The 19,173-nt window shown below is 44.7% G+C and overlaps 1 protein-coding gene across 1 annotated transcript in view; it reads left to right on the top strand.

Moving 5' to 3' along the window:
* LOC116860642 (cilia- and flagella-associated protein 251-like) overlaps positions 1–19,173 on the top strand; it is a 46,233-nt gene that overhangs the window by 5,464 nt on the left and 21,596 nt on the right. Inside the window, 5 exon segments of the mRNA XM_032846764.1 lie at positions 4,298–4,435; positions 5,854–5,963; positions 11,909–12,020; positions 12,263–12,343; positions 18,250–18,327. Coding sequence (XP_032702655.1) covers positions 4,298–4,435; positions 5,854–5,963; positions 11,909–12,020; positions 12,263–12,343; positions 18,250–18,327 — 519 coding nt within the window.

Genomic DNA, 19,173 nt, shown 5'->3' with positions numbered 1-19,173 from the left:
CTTAGTATGTCTCAGAGGGTTTGCTGTATCTGGGCATGTAGAACCACTTCCTCATTTTAAATTCAACCGGTGCCCTGTTATGGAAGGCCATTTTTGTTACTTTTGATTTGTTCTCACCAAAGGGGCTTCACCAAGCGTGTTCCTGCCTCTCTCTCTGCCTGCAGCATCCCCTTTTTCCTTTGGGGTCCCCTGCCTCACCCCAGAGGCCTGGAATAATTCAGAGTGCTTCTGGTAAGTAGGCATAACCCTGGATACCAACTTCCACCAAGAAAATAAGGTGTCATGCATTTATGAGAAGGAATCTTTGATGATTGTCAAGTGCAGTGAAATCTGCTTTGGACCATAGCATTTTGTGTTCACGTTTAGAAGGTTGCTGTAAGAGCTGGCTTGCTCCATGACCATTCACCACAAATGGTAACACTAGTGCCCAGCATGAGCTGATAGCGCATGCTTTCAATGAGTGTGAGCTCTGCTGGAGCAAGGAGATCCTGTTAATACTGAGTGAGTCAGTTGCTAAAAGTCTCTAATCACTTAGCCATCACTTTAGATGCTACCACATTGATTAATTGGTCTTGGTTAATTTTTTAAATGGAATGTTTTTATTTAAAGTAATCTCTACACCCAGCATGGGGCTGGAACACTCCGAGATCAAGAGGCATAGGCTTTACCAACTGAGCCAGCCACAGGCCCCTAAAAGGACTATTTTTTGGAGCAGTTTAGACTGAGCGCAAACAAAATGAAAAGTGCAGAGTTCCCATATACTCCCTTGTGCCCCCCACCAGGTTCCCCTTTTGTTAATATCTTCATTAGTGGGGGACATTTGTTCGAGGTGATGAGCCCATGTTGACTGTTATTATTAACTAATGTCCATATTTTACTTTAGGGTTCACAATTGGTGGTGTGACATTCTCTGGGCTTTGACTAAGGTATGATGAGGTATATCCACCATTGTAGTGTCCTACAGACTTATGTCATTGCCTTCAAATCCCTCGTGCCTCACTCTCCATCCCTGACTTCACAACCTTGCTCCCCGGCCACCATTTTTTTTCCCCCTGTCTTCATAGTTTTGCATTTCCAGAATAGCATGTAGTTGGAATCATACAATGTGAAGACCCCCTTTTTTTTTTAATATTTTATTTATTTATTTGTCAGAGAGAGAGAGCAAGAGAAAACATGTGTCTGGGGAGGGGCAGAGAGAGAGAGAGAGAGAGAGAAACAGACTCCTGGCTGAGCCGGAGGCCGAATGAAAGTCTCGATCCTAGGACTCTGAGATCATGACCTGAGCCGAAGGGAGACACTTAACCAACTGAGCCACCCAGGTGTCCCCACTGTGAAGTCTCCTTAGGTTGGCTCCTTTCACTTAGTAAAATGCATTTAAGATTTCTCCATGTCTTTTCCTGGCTTGTTAGTTCATTTCATTTTATTTCTGAATAATACTCTTTGTATGAATCCACAGTTTTATAAACTGTTTTAATCACATCTGTGATTTTTATAAAAGATTTTGCACACAAAAAATATACATAAGTAAACTACTATTGAATTAAAAGTAGCAGTCATTTATAATACCTTTAATTTTTCATTTCAGAAAATGTTTATCTTGGATTTATTCCTGGGAATATGGATTTTTTAAAAGATTTTATTTATTTATTTGACAGATGGAGATCACAAGTAGAGAGGCAGGCAGAGAGGGAGGAAGGGAAGCAGGCTCCCTGCTGAGCACTCATTTAGTAGTGTAAAGTGGCATTGCATTTCTTTGTTCTGTAATGTTGAATTTTACTTTGAGCCTCTTTGTGGTGCATTGTTTGTGCATATCCTCTGTTATTTTATGCACTACGGTGTTGATGTGAGCTTTGGATGGTAAGGCAAGTGTAGCCAGCTAATAAACCAGTGATTATTAAAAAGATAACCAGAACACATTCAGTGGAAACGTTCAAAGAGGTCTAGATGGTAAGTGTTCTTGGAGATAGTGGTTGAAAGGAACAGATGGGTTATTCTCACATTCAGTTCAGCAAATATTTATTGGGCATCTACTGTGTACAGTGTGCTGTATTGCGTCCTGTGAGTGAGTCCAAGTTATCGTTGCAGTGTGTACCTGGTTGAAGGAGGAAGCTACTTGAGAATGTTTGAGGGCTGGCCAAGATAGCTCAGTTGGGAGAGGGTTAGACTGGAGAATGCTTGCGACTTGACTCATGGGGACTCTACTCTGGCTGCTGAAGGCCCTTTGTGACTCTTTGGAGGGTTGATTATGGCCTGGAACATCTTTAACTCATTCATTGGAGGCCACTGTGTCTTTGCACAGTCTTTGAGAAGCTCTTTTCTGAGGAATACAAAGATGAAGAAGACGTATTTCCTACTGACAACGAATTATCTAGTAGGGAGATTAAAAGCACCAGAAAATGAAAGGACTAATAGGTGCTATATAAGAGGTTCAAGAGCCCAATGCAGGGCTCCATCCCAGGAGCCTGGGATCATGACCTGAGCCGAACGCAGAGGCTTTAACCCACTGAGCCACCCAGGCACCCTGAATATGGAATTTTTAATCATGCTTAGGGAATTTTGTCTCTTTGTGCTTTATTCTTCCAGGGGAAATGGTATATGAGGACCAAATACAAATATTCCCAGATGAATAATTGCCTTTCTTATGAAGCTCCTTAGTGACTATACTGTAACTTCCCCCTTCCATATATTTTCATGAAGTAAAATGAATTTCACAATATTACATGCTCACTATGTGTCAGGAACTGAACAGTCTAGATTCTGGGGATTAGGAGGATAGGATGTTCTTTCTGTTTGCTGTTGACTTTCTTTTCTTTTTTAAGCAAGGTATAATTCACATACCATTAAATTTACCTTCTTAAAATTCAAAATTGTAAAATACACATAAAGTAAAATTTACCATCTTTAAAAAAAAGACTTTATTTATTTATTTGACAGAGAGACACAGCAAGAGAGGGAACACAAGCAAGGGGAGTGGGAGAGGGAGAAGCAGGCTTCCTGAGGAGTAGGGAGCCTGGCAGGGGCTCGATCCCAGGATGCTAGCATCATGACCTGAGCCAAAGGCAGACACCCAATGAATGAGCCACCCAGGTGCCCCTCATCTTTCTTTTAAATATTTATTTATTTATTTGAAAGAGAGAGGGGGGTGGGGCAGGGCAGAGGAGAGTCTTAAACAGACTATTCCTGGAGCCCAATGTTGGGCTGGATGCCACAACCCTGAGATCACGACCTGAGCCAAAGCCAAGAGTCAGTTGCTGATCCAACTGTGCCACCCAGGCAACCCTAAAATTTACCATCTTCACCATTTGGAAGTGTACAGCATTGTAGTAGGTACATTCACACTGTGGTGCAACCAAAGCCTGGAACTCATCTCATGAAACGGAAACTCTCTACCCATTGAACAACTCCCCATTCCCCAGCCCTGCCCCTGGCAACCACCATTCTACTTTCTGTGTCTATGGATCTGAGTCCTCTTTGAACCATGTCTGTGGAATCCTACCGTATTTGTCTTTCTGTGACCGGTGGATTTCACTTACGTGATGTCCCCAAGGCCCATCCATGTCGTAGAGTGTTGGATCTCCTTCCTGTGGAAGCCTGAACAACACTCACATGTTATTCATCCCTTCATCCGTCATGGGACACTTGGCTTCCTTTTACCTTCTGGTTTCTGTGAAGTATGCTGCTCTAAACATGGGCGTGTGAATGTCACTTTGAGACCCTGCTTCCAGTTCTTTGAGCTAGGTGTCCAGAAGTGTCATTGCTGCATGATACACTAATTCTGCTTTCAGTGTTTGGAGAGCCCTCCCTGGGGTTTTCCACAGCAGCTGCACGATTTCACATTCCCACCACGAGTGCCCAGTGGTTCCAATTTCTCCACATCCTCATAAAATTGACCCTTTGAAAGTGTATCATCCATTGCTTTTTAGCATGTTCACAAGGTTGTGCAGCTGTCACCATTGTCTAATTCCAGAACATTTTCATCCCCACAAAAGATATCCATACCCCCTAGCCATCACTTCCCGACCACCTTCCCCAGGCCCCCAGAAGCCACTGGGGTCCTTTCCATATCTATGGATCGGACTGACCCTGCACAGTGTGTCACCCCTTTAACTCAGTGTCATGGATTCGAGGGTCCTCCGTGCCCTGGCATGCCGTTGAGGATGTTCTTGAAGTGATTTCCCTCACTTTGGACTGATGATGTGAAATCCTTCCCCTCCAGAGACTGTGCCAGGGGTGCCTGGCATCACTGTTCTGGGCTCGGCGCACTCAGTGTCTTGCTGGTCTTGCCTTTGTCTTCCAGACAATGACTTGGTCTTTCAAATGGAACAGTTTTCTTCCTGTTTACTACATTCAAGATGAAAACCAGCGAGTTCTTCTGTATGTCTGTGCTCACACTGTGGTCATCTACAATGTCTTCAAGAATAAGCACCATCTTCAGGTATGCAAGTTTTCGTTGTTGCTTTTTAAGATTTTATTTTTTTTTTATTTGAGAGAGCAAATGAGAGAGAGCATGAGGGAGACACAGACTCCCCTGCTGAGCAGGGAGCCTGATGTGGGGCTCGATCCCAGAACCCTGAAATCAAAGCCTTAGCTGAAGGCAGTTGCTTAACTGAATGAGCCGCCCAGGAACCCCCAGACATATATTTTAATAAGGACCTTCCTTAAGTCAATGCCTAGGTCAAAAACATCACAGAGGATTTCCCAAAAGCCTAGTCCGTACTCAGGGATCCATGCCATGTAGGTGCAGAATTTGCTCTCTAGATGTCCAGAAACAAACACAAGCCCAGCAAGCAGCCTTTCTTGGAGCTTAGTTGAATGTGCAGCACTGAGCATAGTACTGATGGGAGGGAGAGGAGGTAGTTTGTGTCTGCAGAGCGAGGAAGGAGCAACAGGCAGAGAGGCTGAGAAATAGGGACCATGCCAGGCAGCTGTCCAGCCTCCTGCAGAGTCAGGTGGCTGGGAGTGGCCTTGACCATCTATCCATCCATCCATCCACCCATTCATTCATTTATTCCATAGGCATTTATCAGAAACTCTTTGTTTCAGATTCTGGGCATGTAGTCATGAACAAAACATGGAGCTTATAGTCTCATAAATACACAATTACGAATTACAACAAGCACTCCAAAGGAAATGTGGGCTGCTGCAGGAGAGAGATCAGGAGTGAGAGATGGCCCTTCAGTTGGTTGCGCTGGCAAACATGCCCTTTGTGCCGAGATCTGACTGACTGAGGAGAATGAACCAACCAGGGGCAGTTTGGGGAGGAGCAGTCCAGACCCAGGGAGCTCCAGGTTTGCAGGCCTGCCCATGGGGCCCAGAAAGAAGGCTAGTATGACTGACATGGAGTGAGCAAGGGGAGAGGAAGGAGGGAAGAAATGAGCTATTTCTTGACAGGGAGTACTAGCATCTTGTTTGTTTCCAGAAGGTTCCTGAGTTATTGGGAAAGGATTGTGGGAGTATGGGAATGAAAGCAGAGAGACCAGCGAAGAGGCTTTTGCTCCAGATCTGCTCAGTGGCCTGAGTGGACACTGTTTAAGGGAGATGAGGCCAGCAGGGCTTCAAGGGGGCTGGAGGTGGGGCAGAACCCCAACATTTATTCCCCATCTGGGTTCAGAGTTGGGAACATGCCTACATCTGTAGGGAGCACTGTCCCTATGGGGAGTGTGGCTTACCCTTTACGGGTTTGAGGGAGAGAAAATCAGAAAACCACTGGCTATAGAGAAATGCCAGGAGAAGGCCATGGGAGTTGAATTTTCAGCCTGATGAACCTGGAAGGGGAGCTTAGTTCTCTCTGTGGGGCTCTAGCCTCTCTGGCCATCCTGAATGTTTCAGAGCATTTTCTCTGCATTTCTGCAGGGCCTTGCTAACATGATCTCCTGCCTCTGCATCAGTGAAGACAGGCGGTGGATTGCCGTGGCCAACGAAGGGCCCGACTGCCTGATAATCATATGGGACTCCTTCACAGGGTAGGCTTGGCACAGGCATGTTTTTCCCTACTCAGTGTAGCGTATCTGCAACAAATGAGAAATGCCGGTCTGGGCATGCAGAAGCCAGCGGTGGGATGCCAGGTGAGGGTGAAGCAGCCTGGGGAGACTGGCCATCCTGTTGCCTTGAGGCCTTTTCGAGTGACCCTACCTTGTGAATTTCCCCATTTACAATTCTTGGCTCTTTAGGCCGAGAAACTTGGTGTGGCGATGTCCCAGAGTAGATGAGGGAGGTTAACACTAACCCAGCTTGGAGGCCCAGAGAAGTGAAGTGATTTTCCCCATCTACAAAAAAAAAAAAAAAAAAAAAAAAAAAAAAGAGGCTGATAATACCCACTGGTTTAGTTTCCTTGGGCTGCTCTAAGAAATTACCATATGTTGGGGTGCCTGAATGGCTGAGCATGTTAAGCCTCTGCCTTCAGCTCAGTTCATGACCCCAGAGTCCTGGGATCGAGCCCTCATCAGGCTCTCTGCTCAGCAGGGAGACTGCTTTCCTCTCTCTCTCTGCCTGCCTCTCTGCCTACTTGTGTGATCTCTGTCCATCAAATAAATAAAATCTTTAAAAAAAAGAAATTACCACATGCCGAGGAGCTTAAAATAACAGAAAGTTATTCCCTCACAGTTCACGAGGCTGGAAGTCTGAAATTAGGATGCCCAAAGGGGTGGTTCCTTCTGGGGCTCTGAGGGAGAACCTGCTCCAGGCCTCTCTCCCAGCTGCTGGTGGTGGCTGGCAGCCCTTGGTGTTCCTTGGCTGGTAGACTAATTACTCTAATCTCTGCCTCTATCTTCACATGGCATTGTCCTCTGTGTGTCTCTTTGTGTCTGCACTTCTATGAGTTCAGCAGTCATTGGTTTTAGGATCCAACCTAATCCACCCTCCTCTGAACTAACACATCTGCAAGGACCCTATTCCCATATAATGTTCACATCCTGAGGCTCTGGGTGGACCTGATTTCTGAGGAGGCCCTCAACACACTACACTTACCTTACAGGACTGTCATGAAGACCAGTAGTGCAGAGTACATGGCCCATAATAGATGTTCATGTGTGTTTCCTTTCTTCATTCCTGGTCCTAGAGGCAGAGTGCAGTGCTAGATTAATTGATAAGATTGGAAGGCCCTGGTTGAGTCATGGGGGGGGTGGTGATGTGAGGGGTGGATGAGTCCAGTTGGGGATGATTGGGAAGAAGTTTTGTTTAAAGCTCTCAGGTGTTCTGGAAGGTCAGGTTGGATGTTCTAGGATACAGGTTCCCCAGGTGACTTGTGACCTCCTAGGGCCCTGTTATTTAATCAGTGGCATTTGACATTTGTCATTTCCTTGGCTTCTCTCATACCACGTCCCCTTGGTTTTCATCTGCCTTCTGAGACTCTGCTTCCTCTGTCCCAAGATGGTGAGGAGGATGTGGTTGGTCCTTTTCTCCAGCCAGGAGGGAGAAGACCTGGGGTGGTAACCACACCATCTTCATCTCCCTAACCACCTCATAATTCCTCTTTTCATGGATGAGGAAGCTGCTGGAGAACATTCCACCTGGATGTCCCATGGATATCTCCTGTTAAATGTCCCCAATCCTATTGCATCTCCTCCCAGAGGCCTTCTAAACCCACCTCTGTTGTCCCTGCCCACCCATGCCTGCCTGGCCAGCCTCCTCCTCTACAGCTTCACTCTGCAACCCTACCTCCAGGATGATGATTTAGAATACACATAACATGAAATTGACCATCTTCACAATTTTTAGAAAAGATTTCTTTATTATTTATTTAAGAGCAAGAGAGTGTGAGTGGGGGATGGGCAGAGTGAGAGGGAGGGAGAATCCTCAAGGAGACTCCTCACTGAGTGCAGAGCCCAACATGGGGCTTGATCCCAGGACCCTGAAATCATGATCTGTGCCCAAACCAAGAGCCAGCTGCTTTACTGACTGAGAAACCCAGGTGCCCCATTGTAAAACTATGATTATTTTTAATTTAAAGATTTTATTTATTTATTTGACAGACAGAGATCACAAGTATGCAGAGAGGCAGGCAGAGAGAGAGAGAGGAAGGGAAGCAGCTCCCCACTGAGCAGAGAGCCCGATGTGGGGCTCAATCCAAGAACCCTGGGATCATGACCTGAGCTGGAGGCAGAGGCTTTAACCCACTAAGCCACCCAAGCGCCCCCAAAATATGATTTTTAAATGTCTAATTTGGTGGCATTGATTACATTCACAATGTTGTGCAATCATCAGCACTATTTCCGGAACATTTTCATCACCCCAAACAGAAACTCTGACAGTGAGCTCCCCATTCTCCTCCCTCTCTGCCCCTCATCAACTTTCTGTCTCTATAGGGTTGCCTGTCATCATTTTATGTCCATGAATCATATGTGGCTTTTTATGTCTGGTTTTTCTCTCAGCATAATGTTTTCAGAGTTCTCCCATGCTGTGGCATGAGTCAGTGCTTCCTTTGTTTTCAAGATTCTATCACATGGATATACTGGTTCTGCTTATCTACTCATCTGTTGATTTTTAATGGTCTTTTAATTGAAAGTTAACGTCTCCTCTGGCCACCACCTCCAATCTTCGTCCCCTTCTCGGAGGTAGTCAATTTGGTGTTTCCTTCCAGAACATTTGCTGTTGTCTTAAATACAGATACATGGACATTAGCATGTAGCATCATGTGGTTGTTTTCCACAGCATTTGGAGTGTGATCTTTTCCCAAAGGCAAAAATCTGTTTGTGTTACTCCCCTGCTGAACACCCTTCAGAGGCTGCCTCTTGCCGACCCAGCCTGAGATAGAGGGAAAAACGCATCTTGCATCCTAGTCACAGGAACTCATCCCCAGAAAGTGGAATTCCCCTTCCATGTGCCTGGCTATCTCCTGTGGCTGTCACATGCTTCCAGCTGCAAGTAGTGGGATATCCGACTTACACATGAGGTAGTTGTTCTATCCCGTGACAGAGTCCACAGGCAGGAAGGGTGGGCGCCTCAAATGTGTCTCTTCTCTGAAACTGTTGCCGATATCTCCCCTTCCCCAAGCATGGCTGGCCCCCTAAAAAGGCTTTATTCTTTGCTTTTTCCTTTTCTTTTATTTTTTCTAAGATTTTATTTATTTATTTGACAAAGTAGAGAGCACAGTAGGCAGAGAGGCAGGCAGGGAGAGGGGGTGGGAAGCAGACTCCCTGCCGAGCAGGGAGTCTGATGTGGGGCTCCATCCCAGGATGCTGAGATCACGACCCGAGCTGAAGGCTTAACTGACTGAGCCACCCAGGTGCCACTCTTTCCTTTTCTCTTCTTATAAAGCTGTCTCCCCAACTAGACTAGGGGTGACTCTGGCAGTGATTTTTTTTTCTTTTTAATTGCAAAGCAAAATGCATCTGGGGTTAACAATTCAATGTTAATATGAGTTTTATGATATAGTAAATGATGACTTTGGGACCCAGAAAAAGTTACTTGGTTTTAGAATTAATATTCACTTTATTAAAGTTATAAACTAAGAACCATAGTTTTCCCTTAAGTTTTTTATTCAACTTATAAATCTTACTCCTTTTATAAATCTAGCAGATTTTATAATTGCCTTTAAGGGGGTTTTGATTAATGTTTGGCCCAACTCACAAATTTGATTATTAATTCCTTTTAAACATTTTTAAACTGCACTTAGAAATTGAATATATTTGGTTTTGTCTCTAAGTTCTTTAGTAGTCTGATTAAAAAATAAACCCTTCCCCCATACTTAGAGAATTCTTATAAATATAATAAATTAGGCATAACTATGGCAAAATCTTAAGTTCTCATAAGTATTCTAATATTGTTTATAAACCAGTGTGATCTGAATGTAAAATCACAAGTCTGAATCAATGACGGGCTTTAAATTAGAGTCACAAATTTATTCCATCAGAGACTCTGATATGTTAAATTCTTTTAAACATCACCCATTCCTAAGCAAAATAAAGAGATTCTCTTCCCACCGATATCTTTACAGAACAGGCCCAGCTGATATCACTGGCTCTCTGTTTAATTCTGGAAAGCCACAGGGATAAGATGCTTTTCCCCACTAAGGACATCACTGTGTCATTCACAGCAATGTTAGGACTGCCTTCTCTCAAATGATTTTGGGGGCTACTTCCCAGGGGGATGAAGTCTTCTCCGGTGACAGAGAACCAGCCAGGTCCTCAGTTGGGGCACAGACATGGTCCCAGCCAGTTGGGGCACTGGAGTGACATACGAGGCCTGCTGATATTTCCTGTAACAAGGGCTCTGTAATGAAAAACAATGCAGAACCACCAGCCCGTGGTCATGGATTAGGACGTCCTACCACCCAGCCTTCACTCCCCTGTCCCCCGTGCTGCCGCTCAATCACATCACTGACAGCCTTGCTTCTGTTGTGTTTCTCTGGCTTGCTTATATATTTATACATCTCACTTAATTCTGCATTTATTTCTATATTTATATATCTCACTTAATTCTGTTTAATTTCACTATGTGACAAGGTTTTTCCTGCTTCTTAGGGTTCTGTAGTCTTGCCGGTGACACAGTATTGTAGTGAATGAGGGAAGAAAAAGTGAGTCCTTCCTTACCCAGACACATCTCCAGAGTCACCTTTGTTTAGTTTAGAATCTGTTCCTCTAGACTCTTCCTTGCACAGAAATGTGTGCACTCTCTCTTCCTCATGCAGGATGGAGCTAACTACACTGTTTGGCAATTTGCTTTTTTCACAAAATTTTTGTCACCTTCCCACATTGGCCTCATTCTTTTTTTTATGATTTTATTTAGTTATTTTGCAGAGAGAGAGAGCATAAGTAGGCAGAGCGACAGGCAGAGGGAGAGGGAGAAGCATGCTCTCCATTGAGCAGGGAGCCTGATACAGGACTTGATCCCAGGGCCTGAGCTGGAGGCAGCCCTTTAACCAACTGAGCCACCTAGGTGCCCCTGCCTCAATCTTTTTGCAAGTAGCCTAGTTTTTCATTATATGGTTATGTCATAATGTTTTTTTAACAGTTCCCACATCTGTGGATATTTGTGTTTCGAGATTTTCTTGCCATTAAAGCAGTGCCATGATGGACATGATTTTATATTTATCTCTGTTTAATTTTGTTATTATTTTTCTGGGAAAAAAGCTGTAGAAGAGGAATTGTTGAGTCCTAGGGTATGTGCATTTAAAATTTTGACAGGTGCAGCTAAGTTGCTGTCTAGAAAGCCTGTGCTTATTTTCATTCCCACGAGGGTGCTCGTTTTTCTGAGAGCTGGGGTAATGTCCTAGGCATCTTTTTTTTCTTATTTCCTTCCTTCATGCCTGGCACAGAATCAGCGCTCAATAGTGGGTGACAGTCGACTTCATGAAGAGAACAAACAGCACACTTGCATAATGCTGAGTTAGTTTTATTACTTTTTTTAAAATGAAGTAAAATTCACATAAGGTAAAATTCGCCATTGTGAAGCCTGCGATTCGGTGGCATTGAGCATGTTTAAAATGTTGTGCCATCGCCGCTTGTATCTAGTTCCAACTGCTGTTTTAAAGTCATCTCTATGCCCAATGTGGGGCTGGAACCCACAAACCTGAGGTCAGGAGTCACATGCTCCAGCAGCTGAGCCTGCTGGGTGCCTCTAGTTCCAAAACCCCAAAAGGAAAACCTAAAGCCATCAGTAATCCCTCCCATTCCCCCTGACAGCCACTGACATGCCAGTCCATCCCTGTGGATTTTCTAATTCTGGACACTTCGTATCAATGAGCTCGAGCAACGTGTGGTCTTTGTGTCAGGCTTCTCTACTTCACGTGATGTTTTGCGGGGTCCACCCCTGATACAGCAGGGGTCCGTGCTTCCTTCCTTTGTATGGCTGCACTGCAGTCTGTTGTATGGATGGACCACACTTGTTTCCTCTATACCTTTTGAAGCGAATCCCTCTGGGGAGCAAGGCAAACCTCCACAAATGGGTGTTCCCTGGTCCTGTTTTGCAGTATTCCTGTGCACACTATATTTGACAGCTGCCCAGAAGGCAATGGCATCAGGGCCATAGCCATCACCCGGGATGCCAAATATCTGGCAACCATCTCCGATGCTGAAATCCAGGTATGGGGCACGTGGAGGAAGCCTCAGTGGGCTGGCCAGCCTGTGAAGTGGGTCCTGGTGAGCAGCTCTGCTCTCAGGGAAGGACTGGACCCCATGGCCCCTCATTGGGGGTTCTCTTCCTGTGGTTTAGCTCATGGTGCCATGTTCCTGAGCCAAAGTTACATGGCTACCACAAGAGGTGTCGGTTTTGTCAACAGCCTTCAGGAACCTTCTCATTCTCCTCCATCTGCTGTCACTCACAGGAAGTTTGCATCTGGAGGTGGACCTTAGCCGTGGAAATGCCAGCATGTACCCTCAACCTCCTCAAAGTGTATGGTGTTCAGGTGAGCTCAGTTTGCATGTGCAAAGCTATGTCTGCAGTCACACCGAGCCCAGGTCCAAACCTACTTTTGGTTTTGCTGGCATTCAGTTATGGTACACTAGCACTTGTAAAAAAAAAAAACACTGCCGTGTCCTTGATCTCATTTTAATCTTCTTGATAGTGAGCAATATTTTTTTTTGAGCATGTATTATGTGCCAGGTTCTGCTAAGTTTGTTACAGCAAGTATCTCCCACAGTCCATGCAAATGTGCTGGGAAGGAGTTCTTTAGTAACACAATGGACTGCTACTGTTAAGTACTAGGTAATTTGTCTGAAGTCACGGGCCAGCAGCCTTTCCTGTTCTAGACATGCTCTTAACTGCTCTTAACTCTCAAACTGAGACCCAGAAATTATTAGTCTCAGTTTGCTTGAAGCGACTTGCCAAGGACACCCACCAAGTCTACTCTTCTGTTCTGTGTCGTCGTACTCATCCTTGCACCCTTCGCTCACCACACAACTGGTTGGTCCCTACGATGCGCCAGACACTGTGCAAAGTGCTCACCTGGGTGCAGGACCCAGAACCCAGTCAGAAGGCCTGGGTGACTGGGCTCAGCAGGGCACATGTCATGCTGCAGCTTCATGTCCATGTCTCTCCTTCTGGCCCCCCACCGTCCCTCTAGGTCTCCGCAAAAAATTTCCTCACAGCTTTTATAAGCTGAGCTGATACAGTAGCCACCAGCCATAATGAGTTTTTCTGCCTCTGCAAGAAACCGCACTGGGACTTTTTAGAGCTTGCATTGAATCTGTGGATTGCTTTGGGCAGTTGTCCTCTTAACAATCCATGAGCACAGCGGTGCCTGTGTGGCTCAGTGGGTTAAAGCCTCTGAGCTTCTGCTCACGTTATGATCCCAGGGTCCTGGAATCAAGCCCTGCATAAGGCTCTCTGCTCAGTAGGGAGTCTGCTTCCCCCCCGCCCCCTCTCTGCCTGCCTCTCTGCCTACTTGTGATCTCTGTCTGTCAAATAAATAAATACGATCTTTAAAGCAAACAAACAAACAAAAAACAAAACAATCCATGGGCACAGGCTGTCTTTCCATTCTCTTACATCTTCCTGCGTTTCCTTCAGCAGTGTCCTTTGCAGCAAACAAACCCTCCACCGAAAGTTTGTTCCTAGGTCTTTTTATGATATCATAAGTGGATTGGTGTTCTTCATTCCCTTCATGGGTTTTCAATGCTAGTCTATAGAAACACAACTGCTATGTGTAGGATTTTGTGTCATGAAACTTTGCTGAATGCATGTGGCTACTTGGATTTAAGTCGATTAGAGTGAGATAAAACTTGAGATTCAGGGGCGCCTGGGTGGCTCAGTGGGTTCAGCTGCTGCCTTTGGCTCAGGTCATGATTCCAGGGTCCTGGGATCGGGCCCCACATCGGGCTCTCTACTCAGCAGGGAGCCTGCTTCCCTGCTCTCTCTGCCTGCTTCTCTACCCACTGTGTGATCTCTGTCTGTCAATTAAATAAATAAAATCTTTAAAACAAAACAAAAACAAACAAACACACACAACTGCAGATTCATTTCCTTGGCGTCACTACATTTCAAGTACTCCCCAGCCACCTGTGGCCAGTGGCTGCCAGGTTTGACAGAATAGATGAACCAACATCTCGGTCACAGAGGAATGTGCTGTGGACAGCGCTGCAAGGCCCTAAGTCTAGAAGGATTCTGCCGTCTTCTGCCTGCTCTGCATTCCTGCCCGCCCAGATGGACCGAGCCCTTCGATTTGGGCTTGAGTCACAAAGGGTGAGCAAGCTCTCAGCACAACCCAGCTTTCTAGTAGGCTGGCTGTTTTGTTTCTAAAGCGAACTGTCTGACACCTTCTCTTCATCCCTCCCCATCCCTTCCTCTTCCTCTTGGCTGATGACCTCTCTCATTTTGCATTGAGAGAATGGGAGCCATCAGATACAAACACTGGCCTGTTCTCACTCCCAGCCTACAACCTGCTTCATCCTCACCACAGTCTCCTGCCCCTCTGCGTGTAAAAGCGGCCAGTGCCGGAGATGCCACTCTTCTCAGGCACTCGAGGCCCTCTCCTGCAGCGATCTGATCTCCCTCCGATGGATGGTTACACCCTGAGCAGACACACATGTGTTCATTTCCCCCGTCCCTGGGGGACACCACTGGTGGTGCATCTCCTTCCGGCTGTGGCTCTCTGTGACTCTTCATAGTTACATGTCTCTGAGGTGCTGTCTGTGCCTGCTTTCTGACTTCATCTTGTCTCATTTACTCTTTTGTGCCCAAAATATTTGATCTCCTTATATTTTCATTGCTAAAGGACGCATACATCCAAAATGTGTACACTTTAAGGTATGAAACAAAAGGTACCTGTGTGTTTACTGCCCTATCAAGAAAGAACATCACCCAAGCCCTAGAAATCCCTTTGTCCTCCTTCCACAATCCCATCTCCAAGTTAACTGAGGTTAACTCCCAGATTTTCTGTTACACATGCCCATGCTTTCCTGTATACTTTTGTTTAGCAAGTATCTCTCAGTACTTTCCTTTTTTTTTTTTTTTCTGAGCAAGAGAGAGAGAACGTGAGCAGGGAGGGGCAGACGGAGAGGGAGTGAGAGACTCTCAAGCAGACTCCATGCCGAGTGCAGAGCCTGATGTGGAGCTCAAACTCAGGACTCTGAGATTCTGACCTAAGTCAAAATCAAGAGGCGGATGCTTAACCAACTGAGACACCCAGGTCCCCGCCACCACTTTTTTAAAGTAGGCTCCACAGCCAGCATTGGGCTGGAACTCAGGACCCTGAGATCAGGAGCTGTGGGCTCTACTGGCTGAGCCAGCCGGGCGCCCCTCCCTCAGCACTATCCTATTTTGTTTTACCTGTTTTCTTTGGTGCATATTGGGAATCATAATTGCTTCATTTTGTCTGCCTTATTTCTGAGATTCATCCATTTTGATTACTGAGCTATAATTCACTATTTTCACGCCTATCTAATCTCTTCTACTCTGAGTATAATATAGCTCATTTATCTATCCTACTGATGATGAACATTTTGGTTCTTCTGATCTGTCTTCCACCTACCCACAGCACTACCAAATCTGTGCTTATCACAGTCAATGGCATTTCTTAGTAAAGTGAGCACTATTACATCAGCACGAGCACCGTTCCCAGTGGGTGCTGAAGACACCTTCCCTGGGCTCACAACCTTCCCTGGGCTCCTCTGTGGGCTTGTCCTCTTTCACTGCACACCTTCTAAATGCTGGCTGTCCTCAGGGTTGAGTTGTGGGAGCTCCTCTTATGGCAACACCTTCTTGTGGGTGTTCTCATCCATTCCCATGACTTTGAAGTCCTGTGCACTCCCAAGATGCACCCAAAATCCTTCCTCCCCTCTCATTTCCACAGCCACCACAGCTCCCTGCGTGACTACAATATCCTTCCAGCTGAGCTGTGTTCACTCTTGTCTCAGTCCTTCCTGCCTTCCTGCAGCAGCCAGAGCGAGAGTTCTTAAGTGAGCTGGACAGATCCTATCACTCTCTTACTTAAAGTCTTTGAGTGGCTTCCCTTTGTGATGGGGATAACCCTAAGGTTCCCCTCCACCCATCTTCCAGCATCTACCCTCCTGTTTATTAATGTCTGTCCATTTGTATTCCCTGGAATTTTACAGATATGGACTCTTTTTGTGGAGGGCGCTGACTTCTTTTATTCAATTTAATTTTTTAATTTGATTTAGTTTTTGAGATTCATCTATGTATGCAAAAATAGTTTATTCCTCTTTATTCCTCTTTATGTGTCCTTTAAAATGTGAATGCTGAGTAGTCATCGAGTGGATATGTCACAATTTGCTTATTCACCTGTTAAAAGACATTTGCCCTGTTTCCTGTTTGTGGCTGTTGAAAACAAAGCTGCATGAACTTTCATACACAAGTCTTTGTAGGATATACACTTTCGTTTCTTTTGGTAATTATCTTTGTTTCTGAAGGATATTGGCCCTAACTATAGGGCTGTATGGTGGTAGTTATTTCCATACGTTGAATATATTGTTGTCTTCAGACTTAACACCATTTCCATTGAGAAGTCAGCTATCAATCTTATTGTTCCCTCTTCTGAAAGTTATGTATGTCTTTCCCCTCCTGCCCCATTCTGGCTGCTTTTAAGGTTTTCTGATAATTGTTAGCAGTTTTTAAGGAGGTGTCTGTATGTATATGGATATGTTGTTGATTTTTTAAAAAAAATCCAAAATTGCTGCCTGGCTGGCTCAGCCAGTGGAGTATGTGACTCTTGATCTTGGCTTGTGAGTTCAAGCCCCATGTTGGGCAAAGAGATTACTCACAAAAAAAGGATAAATAAATAAAAATGAAAATCTAAAAAACAAAAATAAAAACAAAAACATATCTTCTGGAGTTCTTTGAACTTGGAATATCATATCTTTCTTCAGTTTTGCAAAATTCTCTGCCACTACTTCTTTTAACATCACTTTTATCACCTTTTTTTCTTTCCTCTCCTTTTGGTACTCCAATTATACAGACATTAGACCTGTCTTGTGCTCTATGTCTCTTATTGTCTATATTGTCTGTTCTTTTGTGTCTTTATCCTTCAGTGTGGACATTTTCTCCTATAATTTATCTTCCCATTGTAATGACTAATTATTTCTGTGGCTATATTTTATTTTCTGTTAAATTGTCTTTTTAATTATTTTAAATGTTTTTTTTTTCAGATATAGAATTTCCACTTGATTCTTTTTAAAAATAGAGTTACTGCTGAGATTGCCAATCTTGCCCTCTACTCTCTGGCACATCATGACCACAGTTATTGTCAAATCTGTATGTGTCGATGTTATGCCTGCATCTCCTGGGGTCTCTTGCTGATGATTGCTTCACTCTCGATTGTCAGTTGTTTGGAAATGTCTCTTTCATATGCCTGGTTGTGTTTCATTGGATGCCCAGTGTCATGCTTTAAGAAGTCTAGGAATAATTTGAGGCTCAGGATGGTACCTTCCTTCAAGGAAGACTCACTTTTGCTTCTTGCTGGCATCTGGCAAAGTTAACAAGATTAACTGATTAATTGCATCACAAATCGCAGTGATTTGAGGCTGATTTCCAGCCTTTTTGAGGACTTGTCCATGCATTTGTTTCCAACAGTTCGGCCCCCACCCCCCCGGCCAACCCCCTTCTCCTCCTGAGGCCGTGGAGCTGTCCTGAAATTACTTCTCAAACATTGGCACTGGTCCTTCACATTCCTGGAGCAGGCAAGGAGTAGGTGATGGTGTGGAGGTGGCAGGAAGGGAACTTAAGTCATGTTTCTAGAAGCTGTCTCCCAGGGCTGCCCCCTGCATCCCTTCACCTCAGGCCGAAGCCACCCCCTCCCACACACATACCCCCACAGGACATGTGCCTCAGTCTCCCCAGGGAGCTCCGTGGTAGTGTGGCTGTTGTTCAGCTTCTGAACTTTGTGGTTTCCTCACTTGCATAGTTACCACAGGGTTGATTTATGGGAAGGGAGCCAGGCAGTCCATGCTATTCACCATGTTGGCAGGAATCAGAAACTCTTCCCAGTGTTTGGCATTCACTCCAAGTTACCTTGTGGCCTTGTCAAATTTAGAAATGTGTATGCAGCAGTTTTTGTCCAAAAGGACACAGAGTAAAGGTTATCAGTAAATATTGTGCTACTTTTGCTTGTTCTAATTTACAGATGATGAATTATAATAAATAAGACTAAATATAAAAGGGGACACATTTGAGACCATTAATTTTAACATTCAGGGTTTCAATTCTATTCCTATTGCTTGCAAAATGCTGTTGTCTTTTCTGTTTTATATTGCTACTCAGCTATTTAATATAATATAATTTATTTTTAACATTTAGCTTAGCCAGAGAGAAACAGAAAATTTGTCATAATGTAATATATTTCCATACTTTATATTTCAGAACTATCTTACTTTTAATCCAACAAATAATAAAGAATTGGTGAGCAACAGTAAAACACAGGCAATATATTATTTGTGGGTAAGTAGAAATATTTTGATTTGTCTTAAATGTAGGGACAAGTATATGTTCATTCCCCGAGTAGAGATGTTTTGGTAATGTAACCATACAGTATCTACTTAGGAAGTAATAAATATGTATTAAAATGTTTTGATTTAATTATAGCATTTACTTTAGTCTCATTGGAAACTAGTGTATTAAATCAGAAGCAGATAATTTAAATTTCATTTAATTTTTTAAAGTAATGAGGCAAATATTTATTTGAATGTATTTAACATGTTTAAAAAATGCAGGGTTTTGGGAGGAGTCAAGATGGCGGAGAAGTAGCAGACTGAGACTACTTCAGGTAGCGGGAGATCAGCTAGATAGCTTATCTAAAGATTGCAAACACCTATAAATCCAACGGGAGATCGAAGAGAAGAAGAACAGCAATTCTAGAAACAGAAAATCAACCACTTTCTGAAAGGTAGGACTGGCGGAGAAGTGAATCCAAAGCGACGGGAGGATAGACCGCGGGGGGAGGGGCCGGCTCCCGGCAAGCGGCGGAGCAACGGAGCACAAAATCAGGACTTTTAAAAGTCTGTTCCGCTGAGGGACATCGCTCCAGAGGCTTAACCGGGGTGAAACCCACGCGGGGTCAGCGTGGCCTCAGGTCCCGCAGGGTCACAGAAGGATCGGGGGTGTCTGAGTGTCGCAGAGCTTACATGTATTAGAAGGAGGAAGCCAGCTACAGAGACAGTCGAGGAGTGAGCTCTAAACTCGGGGTTACCTTGAACTGGTCGCAGGCTCAGTCAGCTCGGAGCGTGGCCAGAGGCCAGGGTGACGGGAGCAATTGGGCGCTGTTCTCTGAGGGCGCACTGAGGAGTG

Source organism: Lontra canadensis, unplaced genomic scaffold, assembly GCF_010015895.1.
Source record: "Lontra canadensis isolate GAN:19392208 unplaced genomic scaffold, GSC_riverotter_1.0 scaffold180, whole genome shotgun sequence".
Lineage (NCBI taxonomy): Eukaryota > Metazoa > Chordata > Mammalia > Carnivora > Mustelidae > Lontra > Lontra canadensis.
The sequence above is the reverse complement of the archived record's forward strand: the minus strand, read 5'-3'. Positions and strand labels throughout refer to the sequence as shown.